This window comes from Falco biarmicus, chromosome 5, assembly GCF_023638135.1.
Source record: "Falco biarmicus isolate bFalBia1 chromosome 5, bFalBia1.pri, whole genome shotgun sequence".
NCBI classification, from domain to species: domain Eukaryota; kingdom Metazoa; phylum Chordata; class Aves; order Falconiformes; family Falconidae; genus Falco; species Falco biarmicus.
The window spans coordinates 60,179,338-60,202,279 of record NC_079292.1 but is presented as its reverse complement, the minus strand read 5'-3'; the positions used below and the strand labels follow the sequence as shown (position 1 = coordinate 60,202,279).

General features: G+C 44.6%; 1 protein-coding gene across 2 annotated transcripts in view; it reads right to left on the bottom strand.

Moving 5' to 3' along the window:
- Positions 1-3,914: 3,914 nt before the first annotated feature.
- Positions 3,915-22,942, bottom strand: part of SYN3 (synapsin III) — a 201,146-nt gene continuing 182,118 nt past the window's right edge. The window contains exons 10-16 of one of the 2 annotated variants that reach the window (XM_056341791.1): positions 21,949-22,023; positions 18,541-18,643; positions 12,817-12,951; positions 7,695-7,779; positions 5,913-6,210; positions 4,699-4,895; positions 3,915-4,368 (exon numbers count right to left, since the gene is read on the bottom strand). In XM_056341791.1, coding sequence (XP_056197766.1) covers positions 4,352-4,368; positions 4,699-4,895; positions 5,913-6,210; positions 7,695-7,779; positions 12,817-12,951; positions 18,541-18,643; positions 21,949-22,023 — 910 coding nt within the window. In that variant the 3' untranslated portion in view covers positions 3,915-4,351. The remainder of the gene's footprint in view (positions 4,369-4,698; positions 4,896-5,912; positions 6,211-7,694; positions 7,780-12,816; positions 12,952-18,540; positions 18,644-21,948; positions 22,024-22,942) is intronic. The other variant, XM_056341792.1, reaches the window with a different exon arrangement.

Below are 22,942 nucleotides of genomic sequence, written 5' to 3'. Positions count from 1 at the left end.
CTGTTTCTGGGAACGATGATCTCTGTGTGCCTAAGTTACGTTTGTGGTGCCAGTAGTAGTGGCGTTACCAGTGCCTTGGTGACAATCACGTTGCTTGCTCTGCTGGTACGCCCCGTGCTGCTCCGGAGTTGGGTCCTTTCTGCTGTGAAGACAACCTTGTCACACACAGCCAGGCTGATGCCACAGGTTCTGTTCATCCTGCATTTTGTCATTGGAATGTTCGTTTTGAAGAAACTCGCTCAGCCTTTTTACAGATGCACCACTAAGTGATCTGAAGATACTCCTCCTCTCTCTTCGTTGTTCCTTCACATTTGTAGTAAAGGTCTTGTAAGCCAAAGATAAAGGAACTTGACTTACCCTGAACTGTCGTGTTCCCTAAAGAGCAGTTCCATTTATTCATAAAACAGGATATGAAATAAGAGTATCTTGGGACCAACAGTATAAAACGAGAAGACAAACCCAGGGGAAATACTTGAAAACTAGCTGCCTATTTTATTTGCCAGCTTGTAAGTCACGTATGTGTGTCGGTGCCATTTGTGAACTCTTACAGAAGAGAAATAACGTGATGAAATGCCTGAAGATGGGCATTTTTTACCTGTTCTGTTCATCTGTGTCCAGCACTGTTAGGCTTGTACTAACAATCAGTTGGAAATAAGGAGTTACTGTCTTTGGCTCTTTTATTTATTTTTATCTTACTCATGAATCTTAAGCCAACAAGATGAAGTAGCTGGGTCATATGCAGGGTGTAAGGTCTTACGTACCTGCCTGTGACTGGTGAAAGAAGAAAATACCGCTGTAGTTATGAGGACTGCCATTCTTCTGAACCTTAGCTTTTTAGAAGACTTCTGGTTGCATGGGAACATCGGTGACATCCCTCTTCAAATACCACACCTAGATACTACAAGAAAGCCAAGGTGTTTCCCAGCTTGTAGCTAAACAGAAAAATGTAAACTAATTTTTCAAGTGGTGGATGTGAGTGAGTGTCACAGCTGTGTCCCAGCTCCTTCTTGGACTTGGATCCAAACACACAAATCTGTTCACGTTTCCTGGCTTCCCTGTGGAAAAAAATCGAAGCATGCGGGACTAAAGGGAAGCTCTGACCAGGTGCTTGATTTCACAGCTGTGTGAGAAAGATCCTAAGGCATGCTGTGGGGCACGTCTGCCCCGTGGTTTAAATGTAACTGCTATTCACCAGCTTTCCTGTTGCTGTCTCACTTGCCTGAACTCCAGCTGTTTTCTTTGGGTACCTAAATACCTCTTGGGTATACCTTAGTTTCCCATCCATATAAGTGGAGACTATACCCCGTGCATTCCCTCTTGTGCTTCGTTAGATTGTAGGGATTTCAGAATAGAAACCCTGCATCGAAGGTGACAGCCTAAATACATGATGATGTATTTTTGAATCTGCTAGCCACAGCATCTAGTATGTGAGCATCATAGTTGTAAATTGAAACGTACTGTTGGAACATTTATAGTACACAGTATAGAGTTCCATCATTTTAACTTAGGAAATGGAGCTGGTGTTTTTATTAAAGCACTTCTGCGGATAGAATTGAAGATGATTTTCAGGAACTACAGGAGTAACCTAGTTAAGCAACAGGCACTCTCAGCTTGTACTTGTTTTTGCAGGTTGGAGCTAGGAGATGCCATTCTGTTTGCTTCTCCCTTGAAAGGTGACATGTGGGAGTGCAGGCGAGTGAAGATATCAGTCACTGCTGGGTATCAAGCCAGCAGTGCTACCCGGTTCTTGGTCACCGGAGGACAGCCCTGCTGTGTTCAAATGCAGCATCAGCAAATGATCTGACCGTTGTGGTTTCAGTGATGAACTGGGGTTAATTTATGGGGCCATGCTGTACTAGTCACTAGTTACTTATTTTTGATATAGGTTCTGTTGGTAAGAGAGACATAAAGACATTTGGGGGATAGAGCAATTGAGGATTCTGGCAGTAAACTTTTATTTCTGTCTTTGCATCTCTGGTGACCATTTAGTAGGGAAAGGCTTAAACTGCTGAGGGAAGTGTTAGAGAAGGAAATCCTCTCCCACCAGCGTTGCATTACCTCTTCTCCATATAGTGGAGCCTATTAATCTGCTATTGTTCTTGCCAGTGGGACAGTGCTTGCTCAAGGCCATTTGTCACTCTTTTATTGCTCCTGGAGACTGCAAAACAGGAGGGTCTGTTTTTTTTTTTTTTCTCAGAGGATGGCATCTGATGATGATGCTACATTGTAAACAGCTTAGCAAACCTGGAAGCACAACACAGAACTGAGCGGGGGGAGGAGTGGGGTGGGAAGAAGATATAAATCATCAGGGAATAGGGTGATTCTACAATACTAGACTTAAGGTATAAATCATTGATCCAGATGAGCCTCTTGAGAGCTTCCCAACCTGGAAAAGCTGTGCTGTTACTCTCCTGACAGTGCACAGGTCACAAAAGCCATTATGTGTGTAAAGGGCCTGCTTAGGGGTGGGCCATGCAAGGTCCAGATGACTGCGTTGGATTTAGATGTTCATTACAGGTGCTATGCAGGAAGGAATTCCTTGTTTGGCTTTATTCCTACCAGTGAATCATAAGATCCAAGATGGCAAATGTTGCTGCTGATTTGCTGCTTTGGGGATCTTCCCTGTTTAAGTTGCAGCAAAGATCCATGCCGTTGGCTCAAATGTTTTCGTAACTTGCTGGCCTTCCTGCCTCCTGGACATTCCTAAGTGTTATCAAGGTGAAATTGCTAAGGGAAGCACAAGGCAAAAGTCTGGCCTTGGAGCTGTATGCGTGGTTTGTGACTGAAGTTGAGGAGGTGGCATGGGGACTGCACCTGAATTAGGCGTGTTATAAATAGAACTAGCACAGTGCAAGGGGTAGGTTCTTAGCTGGTAGAAATAACCATATATAGCTGTTGATTTACCCACTGTAAATGTAGCTGTTGTAATTCCTGTTCTTCACCATGTCCCAGTTCTAGTATATGTGCTCATACATGGCTTCATTCTGTGTTGCAGGCTTAGAGGAAAGCACAACTGGCAAAGATCCCATGTCTTCTCTGGAAGAATAATCTTGGGGGTGGTTGGGGAGGTCTAATACTGATTGTTACCTCCTTGGGGCAATCCTATACATGCCCTCCTATGGCTTGGTGCCTCTGGAAGGACTCCAGCTCATCTTATTTGTAAAGGATAGTTTTCCTACTTTGTTTTGCAGGTTTGTCACCTTGCATTCGTTTTGCATTCACCCCAGCGAAGTCAATGGGAGTTCAAGGAGGGAGGCAGGATTTCACTCCGTATCTCTGTCCATTTGGTATTATGGAACACTCAGCACACAAGTATGTGCACTTCATCAGCTCTGCTATTAATTAAGCGTGTTCCTGGGGGACATACTTAGCCAGATGCGACCAAGTCACCAAAGTGCTTGGAGTTTAGCTGGGTTTTGTCTGGAATTTGTGTGAACCGTGAATGTGAACTCTGATGTTTCCAGGGGCAGGGGAAGAAGTTGGTGGAAGGCCCACTTCTCAGGTTATTTTTGAGCTAAGGCTACAGGGTTAGAACATGACATTTTTCTCTCAGAACTTAGGAATCACGTGTAGAGGACATAAATGCAAGGCATGAAACAGAAATGTTTTATCTGCTACGAGCAGAGTGATGGGGAACAAACCAGCAGTCCATCTGGATGACCTGCTCATGTGATCTTTGGCACTTCCTGATGCCTGGTACTGTATTTAACTGAAAAGTGACTTAAGTTGGTATCATGAAGTTCCACAGTTCACTGTGCTCAAGCATGCTCGCTTTATCGGTCAATGAATACTTATTCTTGACTGTCTTTGCACATCTGTTTCTGAAATAAGCCTTTTTTTTTTTCTTGACCTCAACATGGATTCAGTAATTGGAAGTTAGCAATTGTATTGACTACATACAAATCAAAATAAAATCGAGTTTGCACTGTCATAACTGTATTGACTCCACAGGGGTTAGTAAGAATAAAATTTGCTTTACAACTCAGTCGTTTGAGCAGATGTGATTCTGATTATGCACGTAAAACAATGAAATAGCGCCACTTTTGTACAGTCACTTTTCAGACTGTTATTAGAATAATTTCTTTGTATTAAAACAACTATAGTTTTCTAAATTCCCTTTATGCAGCTGTTAGTTGTAAATTGCTGGGTACCATTGAGTGTATTCCAGGATGACATCAGGTACACTGATATGAAGAGTGAGGGCTGACAAAAGCACAGATCCAGCTGCAGGGCTGTTAATCGGAAAACAGGCTAGCGAATGATTTTCTCAGGTTGCGGATGGTCTCAGCTTTTGCTTCATCTTCGTTGGCATTTCCCCGCTGGGATGATTCAGATATGCTGAAAGTGTTTGTCAGGGACTGCGATTTGCTGAAATAGAAAAGAGTTCAGACTCAGCATGAGAAGGTGGTAGTTCAGATCTGGTTACTGATGCTTTGTGTTACATCGCACAGACAAATTAAAGGATAAATGGAGAGGTTAGCAAGGAGAGCTTCCATATGCTAAGACACCCAAGAATGTGGGAGGTAGGGTGGCGTGGGTAGAAGAACATGGAACATGGGCAGGTGGCTTGGATATCACAGTCCAGACTTAAGTGTTTATGAAAACCTCTGACTGGAAGTATATAATTGCCATTTGGTGCAACTGCTGTGAGGAACAGGTAAGTCATTTCACTACTAATACAGAAGAATGGATTCTTACTGAGGGTCACCTGTCTCTCATCAGTCACACCACGAATGATGGTCCTGTCCTTCCAGATGTGCGAGCACGAGAGGTTCAGCAGGTTGGTAGCCATGTCCCCAGTGATGTGTGCTGTTGCCTGCCCTCCCTGGCATGTCTGCTCTGCCAGCTGAGTTACGCAGGTCTTTTGGTTGGCTGCGCTGCTGCTGGGCGTGGATCTGCTAGCATTTAAGTTCAGATCAGGGCTGTGCTTTTGAAGTAAATCTTTCAATTTTCCCTGCTACCATGCTTTGTTGCTGAGTGGTGTCTCCTGATCAGTAATAGGTGTTCAGTACAAGACTGACTCTGAATTAAGGTACCTGAAATATGTATAGTGTGGCGACTGCATCCTTAGCACCAACATTTGATCCTTAAGTACTGCTCTTGGTTTGCCTTCCTAATGTAGACATTGTCACTGAAAGCCTGTTCCAGAACATCACTCCTCTTCTGCTTACAAACCGTCTTTGCATTCCTAACCTATATTTTATTTTGGCCTGTTCACACCAATTTGCTCTTGTGTTAACTTTTTGTCATCACTAAACATTTTTTGCCAATATTTCCTGCTGTGGTGCCAGCCAGATAGGCTCCATGAAAGCTGGCAGCAAAGGCAGCTACCAAAGATCCACAGTAATTCAGTGGTGTGCTCTGCTCCAGAAGAGTGCTTAAACATACAGTCACCATCTGCAGTTTTATATATAGGAGTAGTGCCACTTCCACTTTCCGCTACCAGCACCCCCCCCCCCCCAAACCTTTTTGCTACCAATAGCAAAAAATTGCTGGGTAAAGAACCTTGTGTGGCCCCTGCATTCAGGGAAGAGTGAAGGAATGACTCTTGTTGAGCTTTCTGGCCAATAATGTGCAGATTACAGCCAGTAATGAGTATATACCCTGCTGGGAAAGCAGTAGCTGTGTTGATAGGGCTGGGGTAGAACACACGACTGGCAATGACACATGAACAAGAGGAAAACTGTGAAACCTTAGAGACGTCAAGTACAACTTGTTCATCCTGACAACAGGTCATGGTGGCCTCTTATGCCCAGGCATATGTCTGAGGTCACTCATAGTTGCCTGGGCCTTTGCCTCTGGGGACTACTGCCTGACAACAGGCTGGTATGTTCTTCATGTCGGCTCAGGGTACTTTTTTGACCGCCTTATTTTAATATCTACAGATACTAGCAGTTTAACAGAGCACCTACTTCAGATGTGGGTGTGGGGTGGCTTGCTGCTTAGGTGTTTCAGTGGGGCTTGGCTGGCTAGGAGCTCGACCTTGAGCAGGAGGTCTAGGCTGCTGTGGAGGGAACGCGCCTGCCTTGGAAGCCTGGACTGGAGAGGACCCAGTTGCTGATCGGACTTGCTGTGGAGATCCAGGTGACCTTTGCTGCTGAGGTGAAGTGGACTGGGGGCTCTGGGGCTGCTGTCCTTGAGGAGAGAGCCGCTGCTGTGGAGGTGCATTTGTCCGTGGAGGCTGAGATCCCTGGGGCTGGCGTGGTCCACCTGAAAGGGACATGTAGACATAAACAAGAGGAAGTGCATGTGATGGACAACAAGCAAGGAGCATGTATATGGAAGAATGGGCTTTGCTAAGGGGAGAGACTCTTCAGAGTACCTCATGCAGAAGGATAAGGGAGAACCTTTCTTATAGGCCTAAAACCGGTGTCATGCCCTCACCTCTTGAGTGGTTGTTTTTTTCTCTACCTCCTTCAGCACTAAGGAAGCTCTGCTATTCTCCCCAAAGGGTGTCGCTTCAATGTGCTGTACTCTTCCATATAACTAATATTGCTTATCATTGGCAAGCACTTTTTGGATTGGGAAGGAAGCATCAGTGGAGAGCCAGGTCTGCAGGAAACAAAAGCTGAATCTTCTGGTTTGGGTCAGCAGTCCCTTGATGGGCCTAGCAGTTTGGTGTTGAGACTGTGCACCCTGTCACTATCCATAAATCTGTCCCAGCGTTAGCAGGTGGCTTCAGCCATATTGGTAGCAGACTCTCAAGACTGAAGACGATGTGGAAAACAATTGGGTGTGACATGAGAAATTGCTGGATGTGACAGATAATAGTGTGAGAAGCTCACAAAAGTTACAGATAGTGTTGTGAGGGCTGGCTGGATTTCACAGGTGGGCAAGGGAGAGTTACGTGAGAAAATAATTCACAGAGAATTGAAGGGGAGTACTGGAGACGGATGGGGAGTAGTATCCTGCAAGGCCAACAATTCCTATCGTAATGCCATGTAATGCCAAGATAACATAGATGTATTTGGTATCAGAAATACTAAATTTTGGATACGGCAAACCTGTGGCTGATGAGGAAGAGAAAATTTGAGGTGGGTGTTAATTTTGTAGGAGATTGGAGGGAGAAAGGAAAGGGACAAGGGTAGCAAAAAAGAGGGTCTAATCTGTTATGTGAACGGAGTAGTTGGTGTGGTCTGGGTACCCATGGGGCAGCCCTGTGCTTCATCACCTCAGCATAAATCAGGGCAATAAACCAAACCTGTTGTTCTGACCAAGCCACTTGAGTCAAACCTGCTTCTGCTGTCAGGAGGAGCTGGGGGTGTGCTCTTGCTGACAGAGGAACACCTGGACAGATGGATCAAGCACCCTTGCATCACCACCTCGGTGTCTGTTCCAGGTGTGACAGCACTAGCATCTTCCTGTCACTTCTTAACTCTTGTAGCTACTACAGCTTTGTGCAAACGTAAGTATACTCTGTGCCCAGAGTCTGGCTCCAGTGCCAGTTCAAGCGGCCTTGTCTTGCTGAGCCAAGACCTACCAGCAATATCAACTGGATCTGCAACAAATTTTCATCCCACTTTCTGAGCTGCTGCGGAATATGACAGCAGATGCTTTAACAGCACACTGATTTTGCTGCCTGCTTGTCAGTGAAATGGAATGACGAGTGAAATATGTATCCTGAAAGCTTTTATTTGGAAAGTAAACTTATAGGTCTCATAGTCCACACTGTCATGGGACCCAAAGAACTGTACCTTGGGGAGGAGGCCGTGGTTGGGACAGTTGTCCAAGCTGAGGTCCGGTCTGAGATTTCATTGGTGCGGGCTGAACTTGTGGAGGCTGGAGGAAAAAGGCCATTGCAGTTAATACAGAGTCCCCAAAGAGAAGCCCTGAGGTAATACAGGAACTGCAGAGTCATGAAGTGTTCCTTAAATACACACATGCGCGTACACACACACACACATACGCAGCATCTGGCTGGTAAAATCTCATGGGACTGAAATGGAGAGCTGAGTAATAAAAAGCGCAGAAGTTGTTTGCTCACAGGGAATAACAATGAAATTACAGTTTAGAATGTTTTTTAGGCAATCAGGAATTACCAAGTTTATTAGGCCTGAGGGGGTCTCTTAGTCCCATCTCCCATTTTGGACAGTTGCCAGCACCAGATGTTCCAAAGGAAGGAGGGATGAACATGGAAACATCTATGGAGTAATCATCTCTTTACCCTAAGGGGTCTCCTCTTGATTGCTAATAAGCAAGGGCCGGCTTCAAGACTGAAACATGAAGCTTATTATCTGCTCCACAAAATCTTTGCAACAGTTCCAGGTATTTTGTTTTGATATTGACACCCAGACCCTTTGAGGCTTGTTCAGCTCTCAGCCTTATTGCCTTTCCCATTTCTAAATTCCATTGCTTTGTTCTGAGTTTTGAGAATAGTTCTCACAACCTGCCCTTGCTAGGCCATTCATTATTTTGCAAACCTTTACTGCCCTCTCTCTCATTCACCTCCTTTCTAAAGCCAAGAGACTGAATCCCTTCAGTCCCTCCAAGGGAATGTTTCCAGGCCCTAATTGTTTTCATCACCCACTTCTCTTTCCCAGCTTTGTGATTCCTTCTGCAGATGCCAGAAGTAGGTCTGCTTACATTATTCCAGATGAGGCAGTATTTGGGGTCTTGGTATACATCACCAGCTCATTTCTCCTGCATCCTAATTTCCTGCGTCTCCCTTGTCAACACAGCCATAGGCTGAGCAATGGTTTTCATTAGCCTGTATGCGACCAAGTCTTTCTCAAGGGTAATGGCTAGTGCCACTTGCAAGGTCTACAGATTATTTATGTTCTCTCTCTCTCCACCCCCAGCTTAGCCTACCTTTCAATCTTCTATAGGAGTTTCATTTGCTGTTGTGGTGACTTAACATACGTAGCTCTGCCAGATGTTCTTCACTGCCATCCTTGGTCCTGACTAAGGCACATAAGTTGGTGCTATCTGCACTTTCTTTTCTCTTGCTATTTACTCTTTTTGACAGATATTTTAAGAAACAGATTAAGCAACACAGAATTGTTGCACAAAGGGCCGGTCAAAAGTTAACAAAAGTCTGAGTAAGCCTATTGCACAAAATTGTTTATGAAAGCAGGGGAAGCTGGAGGCAGATAGGCTGGTACATGCCTGACTATTTACATGGAGAACACAATGATAAAAGCGTCCTCAAGGCTCCTGAAAGGTCAGAGAATGAGCTAAGTGATTCTGGAAATGGGAAGAAATGTTCCATAGTCAGAAGCATTGAAATGAGTTTCAACTGACATAAATGTGACAAGGTTGCCAGCCCATCTTTTACACTATTTGTCTGGAACTAGAAAATGGATGGGAAGGGAAATCGAAATTTTCTATTCTTGGCTTCTAGTCCTGTATAGCTTGGGACACTAAACCTTGCCTTGGTCTTCATGGAAATTTACTGTCCTAATGCTGTGAGACATTCTGATAAGACCAGCCAAAGAAAGGGAATCAGTTCTCATATTCACCTCTACGGCCTTTGCCTACAGCTAACCAAGGCTTCTCAGAAATGATTTTGAGGCTCAGAGATGAAGCAGCGAGGGCCAGCCCAACGTCTTCTGCCTTTGGAAGGGAAACAGTGAGGGGAAGATATGGAAGTGGGGCAGAGAGGCAAGGGGAGAACCGCAGCTGTAACCATGAAACCAGGTTTCATGTTGTAGGCAGGCATGAAAACAAGTTTGTCATTACCATCGGGCCCTGTCGTAGGCTTATAACCAAACCAATTATCAACGTGACCAGGCTTAGTATCCCTTAAGTGTCCCCCCTGCTAACTGTTGCAAGAATTACAATTTCTCATGTCTCTGTCTTTATCTGAGGCCAGCTTCTGCTTCACAATGAAATTTTGCCTATTAGACCCTCCCTGCTTGCTTTCTTGAATAGCTCTTGTCTGATACCTTGCCTAAGGCTTTTTGACAGTCTAGCTACATTACTTTGACTGATTGCCTGTTATCTACCACTTTATGAAAGAATCCTTGAAGAAATGAGGGGAAAATAATCAAAAGGAAATTAATGGGATGTTTTTCTTTGAAAAAAAAAAGAAGTGGTAGATGCTTTTAAGCTGTGGTTCTGTTGGTTTATTAGTCTTCTGTATTATTCTTTAAATTATAGTCTGAGATAATTTGTAAGGTCTGTGAGTTGGCTACATTTTTCTGCATTGCTCCTACAACTCTTTAAACACACATTTTGTATTTGTTGTACACCAATCCTCTAGAGCAATAACTGTTTCTAATGAAATTGTACATTTTTTCTTGGCAGTTTAGTCACTTCCTAAATTCAGTTCATTGGACATAGCCATCTGGGTCTTGGGGCTTAATGATTTTTAAAAATATCAGTCATCACTGATTTAATCAATGTTTTTGTTCTCTGCCCTGTCTTTCTGATCAGGAAGAACTATATCTAGTTTAAGAAGTTCCACACTGTCATCAATTAAATTTACTAGAGCCAGATCACTGTCCCTGTTGTCTTCCTTTTTTCCCTTAACCTTGGATGATCCATAAAGCCCACCAATTCTTTGGTAGGGTTCCATCTTCCGATGAACTCAAAGAATTTGTTTCATTCTTCCCTCTATCCGCTCTTCAAAATACATTTCTATCTTTTTTATGTTTCCTTTCGTAACTTGCATGATGGTGCATAAAGGCCTTCTTAAATGTGAGATTTTCAAAATTAGAAGGTTTTTTTCGCCCTGTTTGTCTTGAATGTCCTCTATCACTTTGCCACTTAGCTCTAGAAGCTTATTCCTGCATTCCTGGTTCAGAGGCAGATCAGAAAGAAAAAAAAAATGTATATACACATAACCTGGAAAACAATAGTCTCTCAAATAATGCCCATACAGTTTTAGTTTCAATGCTAGGCAGTTGATTAATTTTATTTTCTAACTGCTTTTGTCATACTGTTACTTTTTGATATCACATTTGTCCCTTGGACATCATACCTAATTGTACATAGTAAATGATTCTATGATTTTATGATACAAATTTTCTGAATTTGTACCTGGGTGTTTCTTAAGGCTAGGTCAAGGTGTTGTTTCCTATTGCACTTGGATTTTGCAGCTCCAGAAAACAGATGCCTACAGAGGTGGAGAACTCTCTCTGAATTGCTGTCCCACTGTGCTATTTGACTTGCTTCTTGATAGCTGTAGTCTCACATTATTATGACTGGTTTCTTCTTCCATCTCTGTCAGTGCAGTGCACTCAGTTTCATAATTTCTTAGTTCTTCTTGATCCAGAGACAAGTATAGACAGATCCAGGAATATGTACAGATATCCTATGCATACGCATAGGATATCCAAGGGTTCATATTTCTATGTATTCAGTACTGCTATCCTTGAATTCAGAATTGTTATTTTCCTTCGTTCCATGGAAGTCTTCACCTGTAGCTCTAGTTCCGTGTTTCACCAGCCCCACGTGTAACTACTTCTCTCTGCACATTTGTAGCTATGTGTTACAGCATTATATTAGTGGTTGTAGCTTGTGCAGTTTCTGCAATGTTCATTGTACCAAGGTCCTTCTCTATAGCAAAACACTCTAGTTAACATGTTTGTGGTTTTAATTTCCTTGATTTTGTATACAGATATCTGTAGGCTGTATTCTTGATGAAGAGCCTTTTCTTATTTGACGTCCTATCCCTTCAAGACCATTTGCTTTGTTCTTACTTTGGTCCTATTTTTGATCTGTTGTAATCCAATCCTATTCTGTACCAGTATATTACAGACATAGAAAACAGATGTGTCTGCCCAACTTCCCTGTTTCTGTTGGCTTCCCCTTTGCTTTTAGCTTATATACTCTATATCTTGGCTATTTCAGATGGCAATTGTTGTTTCCACTCTGGCCAGGGTAAATTCTATCCCTTCTGTATCACTTTTCCTGCCTCTAAGCATTTTTAGTATCTCTTAAATGTTTACCCCCTTACTCTAGCTAAAACTTGGTTTGGAGTTACCCTGAATACCTTCATGCCGGAGACCTGGTTTCGCAGGAGTGAGCTGTCATATGACAAAAGTAGAAACCATAAAGTGGTTATGTTCAACAACTGTTCCAGTATGTTGCAGTCAGTATTATCCCTCAGCCTGTTTACTCTCCTGTCCTTTCTTTTGTACAGATTTTTTATCCTCAAACCTTCTTGCTTGGGTCCCTGACAGACACTGAAAGAGGTGTAGCACATGCACCTGGAGACACAGTTGATGTTCAGCTGTGTTTCATTTATACAGGACTGCTACTGGGAAATGTGGCACTAAGATTAGATGCATTTGATCCTCACTGTTCACAAGAAGCACTAAGGGATCAGTTTAAATGCAAAAGTGACAGGTTCTTATACAAATTCAGCATTAGTCAAGCCTCCTCCTGATGAAGGGAGTGAAGGGCATCTCCACAGAGGAAGGGTTCCAATAAGGAATGGAACAACTCTTGGTGGAGATTCCCGTTTTCTGTTCTGGGAAGCACAGATTTTCATCAGAGATGCAAAAACTGGAATGAAACCTATCCTGAGGGATGGTGTTAGAAATTAAGTTGGGTATTGCAAGAACCTTTAAAAGTGGTTGTCTTCCATATGAATCTATGAATTTGGCAAGCCAGAATGTCTAAATGCATGGACCACACTACTGGTGTGATGTCACAGTTAAATGGGGGGAGAGGAAGGGAGAGAGGTGTTTCCTAGAGCACCCACTTCAAAGAGTCTATGAGAGACTTCTTTGGAAGAGTAGGACTCAGTCTATCCAACACACTCTCATATGGGACTGTTCAACTCTTCGAGATGTCTGACCCACAGGGAGGAGAGACAGAGAGAAAAGTTCAGGAAAACAACTTGGCCATAAGGTCTCTCTTTGCTCATACCCAAGGCCTCAGCGGTGACAGTGTAGATCCAGAAGTGATGACAAGCTGAGTCATTTTGGAAACAACCAGATCGGCTATAAGCTGTCTGTCCTCTTCCACATGCTCCCCGATCAGGGGCATCGAGCTGTCCATCACCTGCCACAGGAGGGAAAAACAACAGATAATAAGGAGGTTTCCTGGTGGCAGATGCTTGTTTCAACTCACCTCTCACATTAGCCTGTTTTGTGTCTCCACATCCTTGCCAGCACCTACAGTTACCACTCCCTTCCATGCTGAAACACGCTTGACATTCCGAGGCGTGGGATTTTGCTTTTTTTTTTTTGGAAATAGGATGTACTTCCCCCCACTCCCCATTTTTCTTCCCTTCACATCTTGGAAGCCAAGCCAAGCCTTCTGGTGGCTGGAGGCTTCCTAAATCAACTAAACACAAACTTTCTTCTTCACGTGTCCTAAGGAGATGCTGCTGATGGATGAGGTCTCCCTAGCTTTGTCCCACAGTATTTGGGGGTGACATTGCGGCAGAAAGAGCCACAGGAGAAGAGAAACAACATATGCCGAAGCCTGAGGAGGTGAGAGCAACAGGGACTAGAGGAAACCAGGAAACATTTGGGATTAATCCACACAAAGCACTGCACCCTGAGAGATGAAATAAACACTGCGGATGTGTAATGAATAGGATGTCACCGAAACAACAGCACCCAATGCAGGAAAGTAAACCTACTCTCTGCTTGTCTTCTTGATATTGTTGCTATACGACTGCTTCCCAAGCAAGTACCACAACCGTGCTGGGGAAAGCTGGGAAGCAAGACCGTGGGTATGGGGGAAGGAGAACAGTCAGAGGGTCTTTGAGGTAAGAAGTGGTCTGACAGCAACAATAATAACAAAACCACAGCAGACCCTCAGCTGTATAGCAGCCTTAAACATAATTTTCAACAGTTCATCATAAATCAAGTGCTTTGCAAACATTAGCTAAATCCCACAGGAAGAACTGCACTACGATGAAGTTCAGATTCAGCTGGAGTAAATTTAATTGTACGAAAATATCAGGGTTGAAAGAGTTTATTTTCTTTTGCTTTTATTTTTAAACCAAACATTAAAAACCCTGGAAATGCAGAGTTAAAGGTTGCATTGCTCAAGAAAGGCATTGACTCATGCTCAGATAACGATCAGAAGTGCACTCCACCCTGGCAAGGCTGCAAGAGGCCACTCTTGGAGTGAAATGGAAAGTTTTGCACCCTTCTTTTTTTTTTTTTTTATTATTATTATTTAAAGCAGGGGAGGTCAGTGAGGTGAGTTCACTGAGTTTGTATTGTGGTCTTTTCTTGCTGAATATTAATTTGGATTAATTTCTATAGGTGGTGTCTCTAAGATCACTGGAGAAGCTGCCTGGGAAGCTCTAACTGGGGGTTGCAGGAAGAGTGAGTTGATGTTTATCTCCATGGCCAACATGATCCAGGGGGAGAAAGGAGGGGGTCAGAGAATTAAAAATTAGATGGACCTGCTCAGTTAATACGCTACGTGGCTTTTCATTCCGCTGGCCACTTCGCTTTCTCCACTGAAAAATGAGGTGGGGAAAGGAGATGTTTCCCAGCGATGTCAGGGAACGGCCGGCTCCCGTCCGTGTGTCCCCAGCCAGGGGCTCCTGGGGGCCCTCCAGCAGGTTCCTGCGCGGGTCTCCCCCTCCTCCGCTCCCACCTCAGCAGCATTCCCGTTTCATTTGGCAACTCCACACAGGAGGAGAGAGCTCTCCCCGCTCCCTGCGAGGCACCGTGCGAGGCCGACCGCTAGATGATGCCGTTACCCTGCCGCCAGGCTGGCCTGGCGCCTGGCTCCCTCGCCCTCCCTGCCAGCAGCTGGGGTACCGCTCTACTCAAACACCCCAAACTCCTCGTTTCCTCATCTTGAGGACTGATTTCCCCTATTTCTGTGGCAGCACGGCTGGAGAGGAAGGGGAAAATACTCTAAAACAGAGGCACCGGAGGGAATGAACCCTGGAGCAGGTCCCACCTGAACCAGTGAGGGTGCACCAGGGGTGAGGGTATCTCCAGTCCTGCTGTGTAGGGTCTGGCAGGGGAACGGGAGCGGTGGGAGGTTTGCAGATATGGGAATGAACAATCACACGCATAAGGGAAGGCCTTTGGTAATAGCTGTGATTTCTGTGGGCAAAATGACACAGCTGGTTGCCGCTGAACTGAAAAGGAGCATGAGATGTCACCTTGTCTGTCCTCTGGGGAAAGGGGAATTGCTCTGGAACTTTGCAGATATGAATGCTAATGGTGAAATAAATCAAATGGCTGAGAGGAGTATGTGAATCACAGGTGGGTTGCACTCACCCGTTCCTGGGGAGATCACAGAACAGCTGGGTAAGACAAGAAGATGTCGGCACATATGGATCCAGCCTTTGTAGCTGCCCAAGGTCAGTGGCTGCTGCTGATGCAGCTGCTGTTGCATGATAAGGTTTAGGAGGGGGAGAGCGGAAAGTGTCGGGGCAGAGAAGAGACTCAGGAAAACCCCATCCTGGTCCTTCCCTTGTGCCTATCTGGCACTGAGGCCTGAAAGCTGGACTTGTTATTCTACGCTCTGATGTGCATAAGCAAGAGTGTTAGGTGACTTTCAGGGAAGGAAGGAAGGAAACAAACAGATGATTAGACGTATCAAAAGAAATGATACAGCGGTGCTGAAGGGATGGGCAGGCCTTCTTGCAGGGCAGCGAGGAGCATGTCTAGTAACACAGCTTATCTGTATGGCAGGTAGGGCTTAGCTGATACAGGAGGAAGAATAAATCACATGGATCATTTTACTTGCCCTCTACTCACTCCATATCTGTCAGCATAGCAGAGATGTGGAAAAGGGTTAGATCAACAAAAAAAGGGAGGGAGGAGATTATTAAACCATACATGCTGCTGAGCTCTTTTGAGAATCTGGCTGCTAACAGTGGTACTGAACTTGCACTGTTTTGGGGAGCTGGCCTTCTGATCCAGTGATGAACTGCTGCCTGTTCATGCTGAATATTCCCTTAAAGTGGCAAAGTTCTTTAAAGCAGAGGAAAAAGAAGTACCAGCATTTACCATTAATTTCACAGCTGCTTTAATAGAATGAAACTTTGAAGAAGTCTACTGATTTCTTCCAAGTTTTCAATATGAGCCTTGAAAACGGTGCATAATGTGCTAGTGCTTTGATGGGCAGAAACGTACTAGATTCTGCTGTTTGCCATGGGGAAACAAAAGAAGGTGAAGTTCAAGTAACAACAAATACGGGTGCAAGATTACGCTTATGCTGTGTTGATAACTCATCTGTCTTTATCTGATTCTGTTTGCAACAAACCACTGTAATAAATCTCGGTTCACAGAACTGCCCATCACTACCTCTACGAATCTTTCCTAGAGAACTGCTTTGCACTGTGAAAAGTAATTACTGCCTGCGACTGCATTGTGCAAATTCCGTATTTGTTCAGCTCATTTAGGTGTGCTTTCTTGTAAAATGTCACAGCACACTGTTCCTTCTCACCAAGAAAAACACAACTGTCACACTGTCAAATAACTTTTATCTCCCACTATCAAAAGAAAAAAGCAAAATAAAGGATCAGTTTCAGACCAAGAAAAGTACCCCAGGAAGTAGGCTGGAGGCAATTAATTACTTGTCAGCGTCTCCCTCAGATCTGCATAAAGTAGAAAAGGTGCCTGTTTGGCTTTGTTCTGCTCTTTGTATGGCACTACTCTACTCCTTTCCCAACAATGTCCATCAGCCTGGCATCTGAATGCCTGGCTAGCTGTTGGTATGTCAGGCCAGCTCAATCAGGTTCTCCACTGGGATAGTTCAGCATGATCCATCTGAAGCTGTTGTGTTTCTCCTGATTTGTGTCATATTAGATCAATTTCTTTTTACCTTGGTCTCAGACACAGGAGTCTTAGCGTGCATTTCTCTCTGTGTGCAAGCTGATGATGGCTGTTAGTGTACAGATGTGCTTTTCATCCAGCCAGTCACACATGGGGGCAGATGTGAAAACCCAGAGGTATACCCAGACAGAGGCATATAATCCTTGAGCACAGAATTGGCCATGTGTGCACGTACATAGGCTTATGTGCAGGAATAGATGCAGGGATATGAAAACCACATCTCATGTTTGACCATGTATGGACATAGTCCAAATGTCCTTACGGTCGTCTCTAGCAAGACTGCTTACTTGCTTTTCCTTTCTCAGGTACGTGTGCATAGATATAAAAGTGTGTGGCAGGGAGACGGTCTGCTCTGGGGGATGCTCCTCTAGGTGCTGATGAATTACATACAGGAACAGACCCATCAGCCGTGGCCCCATCCCTTCAGGAAAGACGGAGGCTCACCAGTGTTTGCTTGCTGGCAGCACGCTTATATCACATGGCCTTTGACAGGTCACTGCTCCCCGGAGAGCAGACACATAATGCAGGAATGCGCAGTCGCTGGAGGGCTCATGTGGTTCTCATCAGCAACCCAACCCTCAGCGGGTGGGACTGCTCTCCCACACATAGCTTTCCAGTGTGTCAGCACCCCTGCATGAAGCCATAGGCTGGCTCTGCTCATCTTCCGCGGCTGGCCTGTGTTGGTGGAGTTTACAGCAGGTCAGATGCTGTGCCTCCTTGAGTCACACAGTGACAGAGGCACTTGCTTATGCGCCAGATTTTCTCCCCCGGAGAGTCTCTTAAGTTTCCACTTTGATTTTCTGGCCAGCTTTTCCTTCTCTGCCCTGTTAGGGTGACCTGAGCGTGCTATTTACCCCTCTCCCACGTCTGCCTCCTGGCCTGGCAAGAAGTACATTGAATTTTAGCTCTCAGAGCCACAGTCTGTCCAGCTCTGAACACAAAAGTTTGTAGTCCACATTGCCCAAAGTAACTCTGTGGTGTTTTGTTTTGCTGGTCTGTTATTGTAGTGAATGCTGTCTGGGCAAAAGATTTTAGAAAATACACCTGTTTTTTAAAATAAATTATGCCTGCTACTTACGGACCTTCTTGCTACACTCTCACCATTTATTTTACTCTTTTAAATTAGGTGTAGTTAGGACTTATGATATTGAGTTTCCCTTTAAAGTGATTGGAGAAAAACAGGCTCATTTAGGGAGAAACTGAGATTTTTAATGGACTTAATCATCTGTTGGGCATCTGTGTGGGTAATGGGGGGAGGTTACTATCACTAATATGTTAGCATCACTTGAATTCAGGTTGGGCTGAATATGAGCATGTTTGTTCATGATGCTATTGATCCCTACTACCAGCTTTGGGAGATGCACTGGCTTTGCAAGTGCTCAGCCTAGGAAGGATGGTACTGGCACACCGGTGCACTGAGACACACCAAACTTTGGATGCTGCCAGCAACACTTGCAGGGTGTTATGTGCTCTGTAAGAAGGCAGCTTCACATCTGTCCCGTGCTGGTAAGGTTATGCACTGTGGGGATTTATCAGCTGGAAAGCTGGAGTGACCAAGCAGTCTGTGGCTCTCCTTTTCCTTTCACAGTCCACATTGAGAGATGAAAGCACTTCAGCCCTGACACCTGGCTGCATGTGTGCCAGTTTCGCTTCCTTGCGTATCAGTGGGCCGCAGCTTGGAGGATGCAGGTAGGCACGAAGGAGCAGTGACTGCTGGACCATGCACACAGAAGGAAGTGAGCCCATTGGTGCACACGAACTCTAAGGGAGTATGCTTGCAGATACACTTCCCAAAGGAGACTTGCATTCAGGTTCCCCATGCTCTCACCTCAATGATATAGTCTCTTCCGTCTTTGCTGTGGACAGCTTTGACAGCGCAGATGTCAAGCCCTCCAAACATTTCCGCGCAGGCATCTGCCCAGAGTCTGTACCTGCAGAAACCACAGAAGCATGGCCTAGGATTAGCTGTCATTGGGTAGTCCACCAAATACAGCCACCCGTCCTACTGCCCATAGCACAAAGAGAATCAGGAGCCCTTTTTTTCACAGGGCATACTTCATATGCTCTGCTGGGTCATTGCCTCCCTCTCTTACACAGACGATAGATTAAAAAAAAGAATCCTGCCTAAAGTTTCCCTTCATTTCAGATTCTTTCAATCCTGCCCTCAAAGCCACCTAAAAATGTTTCTTTTGCTCCTTGGTATTTACATCAGATCTCCAGTTGGTTGTCATTTAGCCAAGCTATAAATATTTAGCTCATTTAATCTCCCAGTAGCGTTGGCCTCTTAGCCATTTGTATTGGCTTTACCTGAAAGCCGTCCACTATACAGGCAGCTTTCTCCTGATGCAGCTGGAATAGGATTGGAAAGTCAGTGCAGAATTGATCAAGGAGTAGCCATCCCCTCCCTGATCTGTAATCCAGGGACTCCTGCACTTTACAATTTACTCTTTCAATTTCATCCTTTTACAGTTTCCTGCCTCCCTTCTATCCCTGGGGTGCTGCTCCTAGCCAGGCGGTCCCATCATGTGGACCAGGGACTGTTTTGTTAGAGGGAGAGCTACAGACTGCAGCCCTTTTCTCTAGCCATCACAGGACAGGAACGTGAGCTGGTGCCCCCTGAGCTATCCTGGTGTCAGAGGAGCAGAGAGAATTACAAGAGGCGTATTATGGGGGGACGACATCCCCTGCTGTGGAAATGAGGAGGGAATGAAGCGGCCTGGTTTTATTTCCTGTGCAGCTGCAGAGCAGTCCCAACCATTTCAATAAAAATAATAATTTCAGAACAGCAGATCTGTAAGCAGGGCTATGACAAGATGCGGAGAGGGGAAGGAAGGCCACAGCCTCATGAAAACACTGACATTTCACAGACCCTACAGGGACTGGGAAAAAGCTGTTCTGGCCAAAGAACAAGTTTATGTCCTTGAAGGCAGCCAGAGTCCCCATAGCCTGACAATATAATGACCAACTTGTGCAAACACAATGTCTGTGGGAAGAAGCAAGAATATGGCTTATATGACTACTGGTGCCCTTATCCCTAATGAAGACACCAAGCACCTTCACCCCAGCTTCCCTGAAGAAGACAGTGCCTGAGGAGAAGTCACAGCATAAAGAGGAGAGCTATGGACCCTGTGAGCCAGGCAGCAGGCACGGGAGCCCCGCTCGTGCACCACCGTGGCCCCACACCCAGGGGCATCATCGTGGGAACCACCCCTCTTCCTGAGGGGCATCTCTAGGTGTCTGGGTTCAGCAGCCAGGCTCCAAGATTTGTTGCCCATGCCAGAGACCCTGATAGCTATGTGTCTTCAATGTTGCTGGCCCTAGGTGAGCACCGGGAGGCATCAGGGCTGCTGGGTTGTAACAGCAGTGCTATGGGACAGAAGAGTGTGTATTTATGCATATGCATCAGGGGTAGCATTTGCAGAGGATTTACTGCCATTTTGCCTACTATTACCTGAACGTGTAAATTCTTTGGGCTACTCTTCAGTGCAGTAGGTACTTCAGGTTGTTTCTACCTCATCAGAGCATTCCAGCACATTTCTGCCTTGTTGCATGCACTGAATGACTCACAGATTTCCTCAGAGTTTGTTGCATTCACAGCTGGATAAGGCTAGAGTGGTGAATTTGGTACTACATCTATAAAATTAACCTTCAAAATGCATCTTGATAGGCTGACAGGAATCTGGGTTTTAGTCCTACAATACTGCAATGAGGGAATGTTTACCCTTCGTCCTTCAATGTATAATAATGTCCAGTTCCTACAGTCCTGTTAGGGTCTTGCAGAGTCACATTCAGCATCTGATTTGGGGCTTCACTTGCCTTCCCTGTTTCACAGGACTAAGGCTGCAGAAGGGACTTAGATGATCACCTGCACAACTCTTGTACTCCAAAGAGGAGACATTTCTTTAATCTGATCTGAAGGAGTACAGACATTCCCCACCTCCTCCAGGCAATCCATTTCTGCGCTATGCTATCCTTACTGCTAGGAAATATTAGAAATATTCAAACAAACCTCTTCTACTATAATTTAAGCTTATAATTTCTTACAGTATTGTACTAGTGATATAAAGAATGAGTAATGCCTATTAGCAGCCTTTCACATATTTGAAGGGCTCGTGCCCTTCAAGTTTTTCCATCTTTAGGATGAAGCGGTGTTCAGCTTGTGGACACCTTCTTCCAGCTCTGTGACATCTAATGGAGGAAAGTGAACCTCTGCACTGCAGGCATAGATTCATTATGCACAAGTCTACACTTTTACCAGAAAAATACAGTGGTCTGCTAACTGAAAAAGGTGGAAAACTACATAAGCTATTATTGCATGCTTTTCTCATAGGCTGATTATGTTTTCTCTAAGCATTCTTTTTATTGTCCTTTGGGCTCTCTCCACCTTCTTGCTATCTCTTGGCAAATGTGGTGCCCAAACCTGGACAGAGACAGAATTAATCATGATCCTGACAAACTGGAGGTGTAACCTGAAAAAATTCACTAGGAATGAGTGCCTACACATAGTTATGCATTCTATACAAATAATTTACTTTAAATAGGATGGACAACAAGTGACTTGATAGCAGTTCTGCAGAATAGGGTTTGGGAATTACAGCAAAGCATGTCACCATGAGTCAACAATGTCATGGAGTTGCAATATTAGCAGATATCACAGTGATTTGAATATATTGAAGGACCATTCGCAAATTTTAGTCTAAGATATACATGAGGCTATTCCTTCTGTTCAGTTCAGCAGTGAGAAGACCTTACCTAAACCAGTGTCCACTTTTGGGAGACGAATGCAAAAAAAGAGCTTTTAACACTTCAGCTGACAGATTTTTCCCTCTGTTGAGCAGAAGAACACTTTTCTGTGTCTGCCTCTCATTATTAATGTACTTACAGTAACTTACTTCTTGTTTTGTGCTGTACCTTTCTGATTTTATCCCTACATATTTGTGCTGGTGTGCTTGACCTTAGCAATATGGCCTTGTTTCCTGTGGCTACATTCACTAAAGATCTAATGATTTAGCGATGCTGGCCTCTAGCTGTACTTCCAGTCTCTTCTCCAAAATAGGACAGTTTGTGTTTGTGCCCTTAGTATATTTTTAAGGAAACACTTAGTCTTTTAAACTCCTTTATCCACCCTCCCAGGAGACCTCAATTACCAGTTCTCTCAATTAACCAAAGTCTGAAATACAATTCCTCCCTTCTCACCCAAGAATATCAAATGCTGTCTTGAAACCCTCTTCCTTACCTCTCTGTCATTGCAATCTGTTCTAGCATCGCGGAACCTGTGTTTGCCTTCCAGTTTCCAGAGATCGATGTCCTCCTAGGAAAACAAACCAAAAACATAACCCGAACATGAAAATACACTCCTGCCCCGTCCTCCCTCATACTGTAGTCCTCATTCTTGACTCAGTGCTTGTACAGGAGAGGATGAGATTCTTCCTCACAGAAGCCTTTCCAAATCCTTCCTCAACAACACTGCATACAGGCTATGTTGTTCAGACTCATGAAAAACTGAATGAGGAGTTAGACAGGGAAACCTCCAAGGAACCTTGAGCACACATCAAGCTCTGGGAGTACTTTCTTTCTTTATACAGAAGACCCAGGAGACCTGAAAAGTCTGTAGAAGATCTCTGGGATAATCACCCTTGTTTTCTGCAATGGTAGCATCTGCCGTCCATGGAAAAGCAACTTTCCAGGCAAACATCTGCTTGAGCAGCTCCACAAATGCCAGCTCTGACATTCTGGGTCTCTAACTTTGATTTCAATTGTACTGGTGTCATAGAAGTGTCATGTCACTGAGTTTTCATTGACCTGCCTGTGGCTTACTGTGTCTGGGCTTGGAGAATGTAGAATTGCAAAATTGTTGGAGTATGGTTAGCTGTAACTGATGGTTAATTTCCAAAAAAGGTACTGTTGCTGCCAAATTCTGGGATTCATCATCATCCATCAAGGGATGAAAATTTTCCTTTTTTTTTTGACCTTAGGCACAAGGCAGACCCTGGACAGCTTGCTGTGGCAACACTGCAGATAACCCTGGCATAGTGTGCAAGCTAGGACAAGTCAACAAGCTGACAGGATACATCCAGGGAGCATCTCCATGCTGAGGAAGATTTAGGTAAAGATTTAGGAGGCGAGTATGAGGTATGATCCAACATTTCAGCATGAGGTTGTGGGAACCCTTGCTGCCAGTTCTCTCACCTTTTGAACGTGATGTGGAAAAGAGACTCTGAACTTGCAAA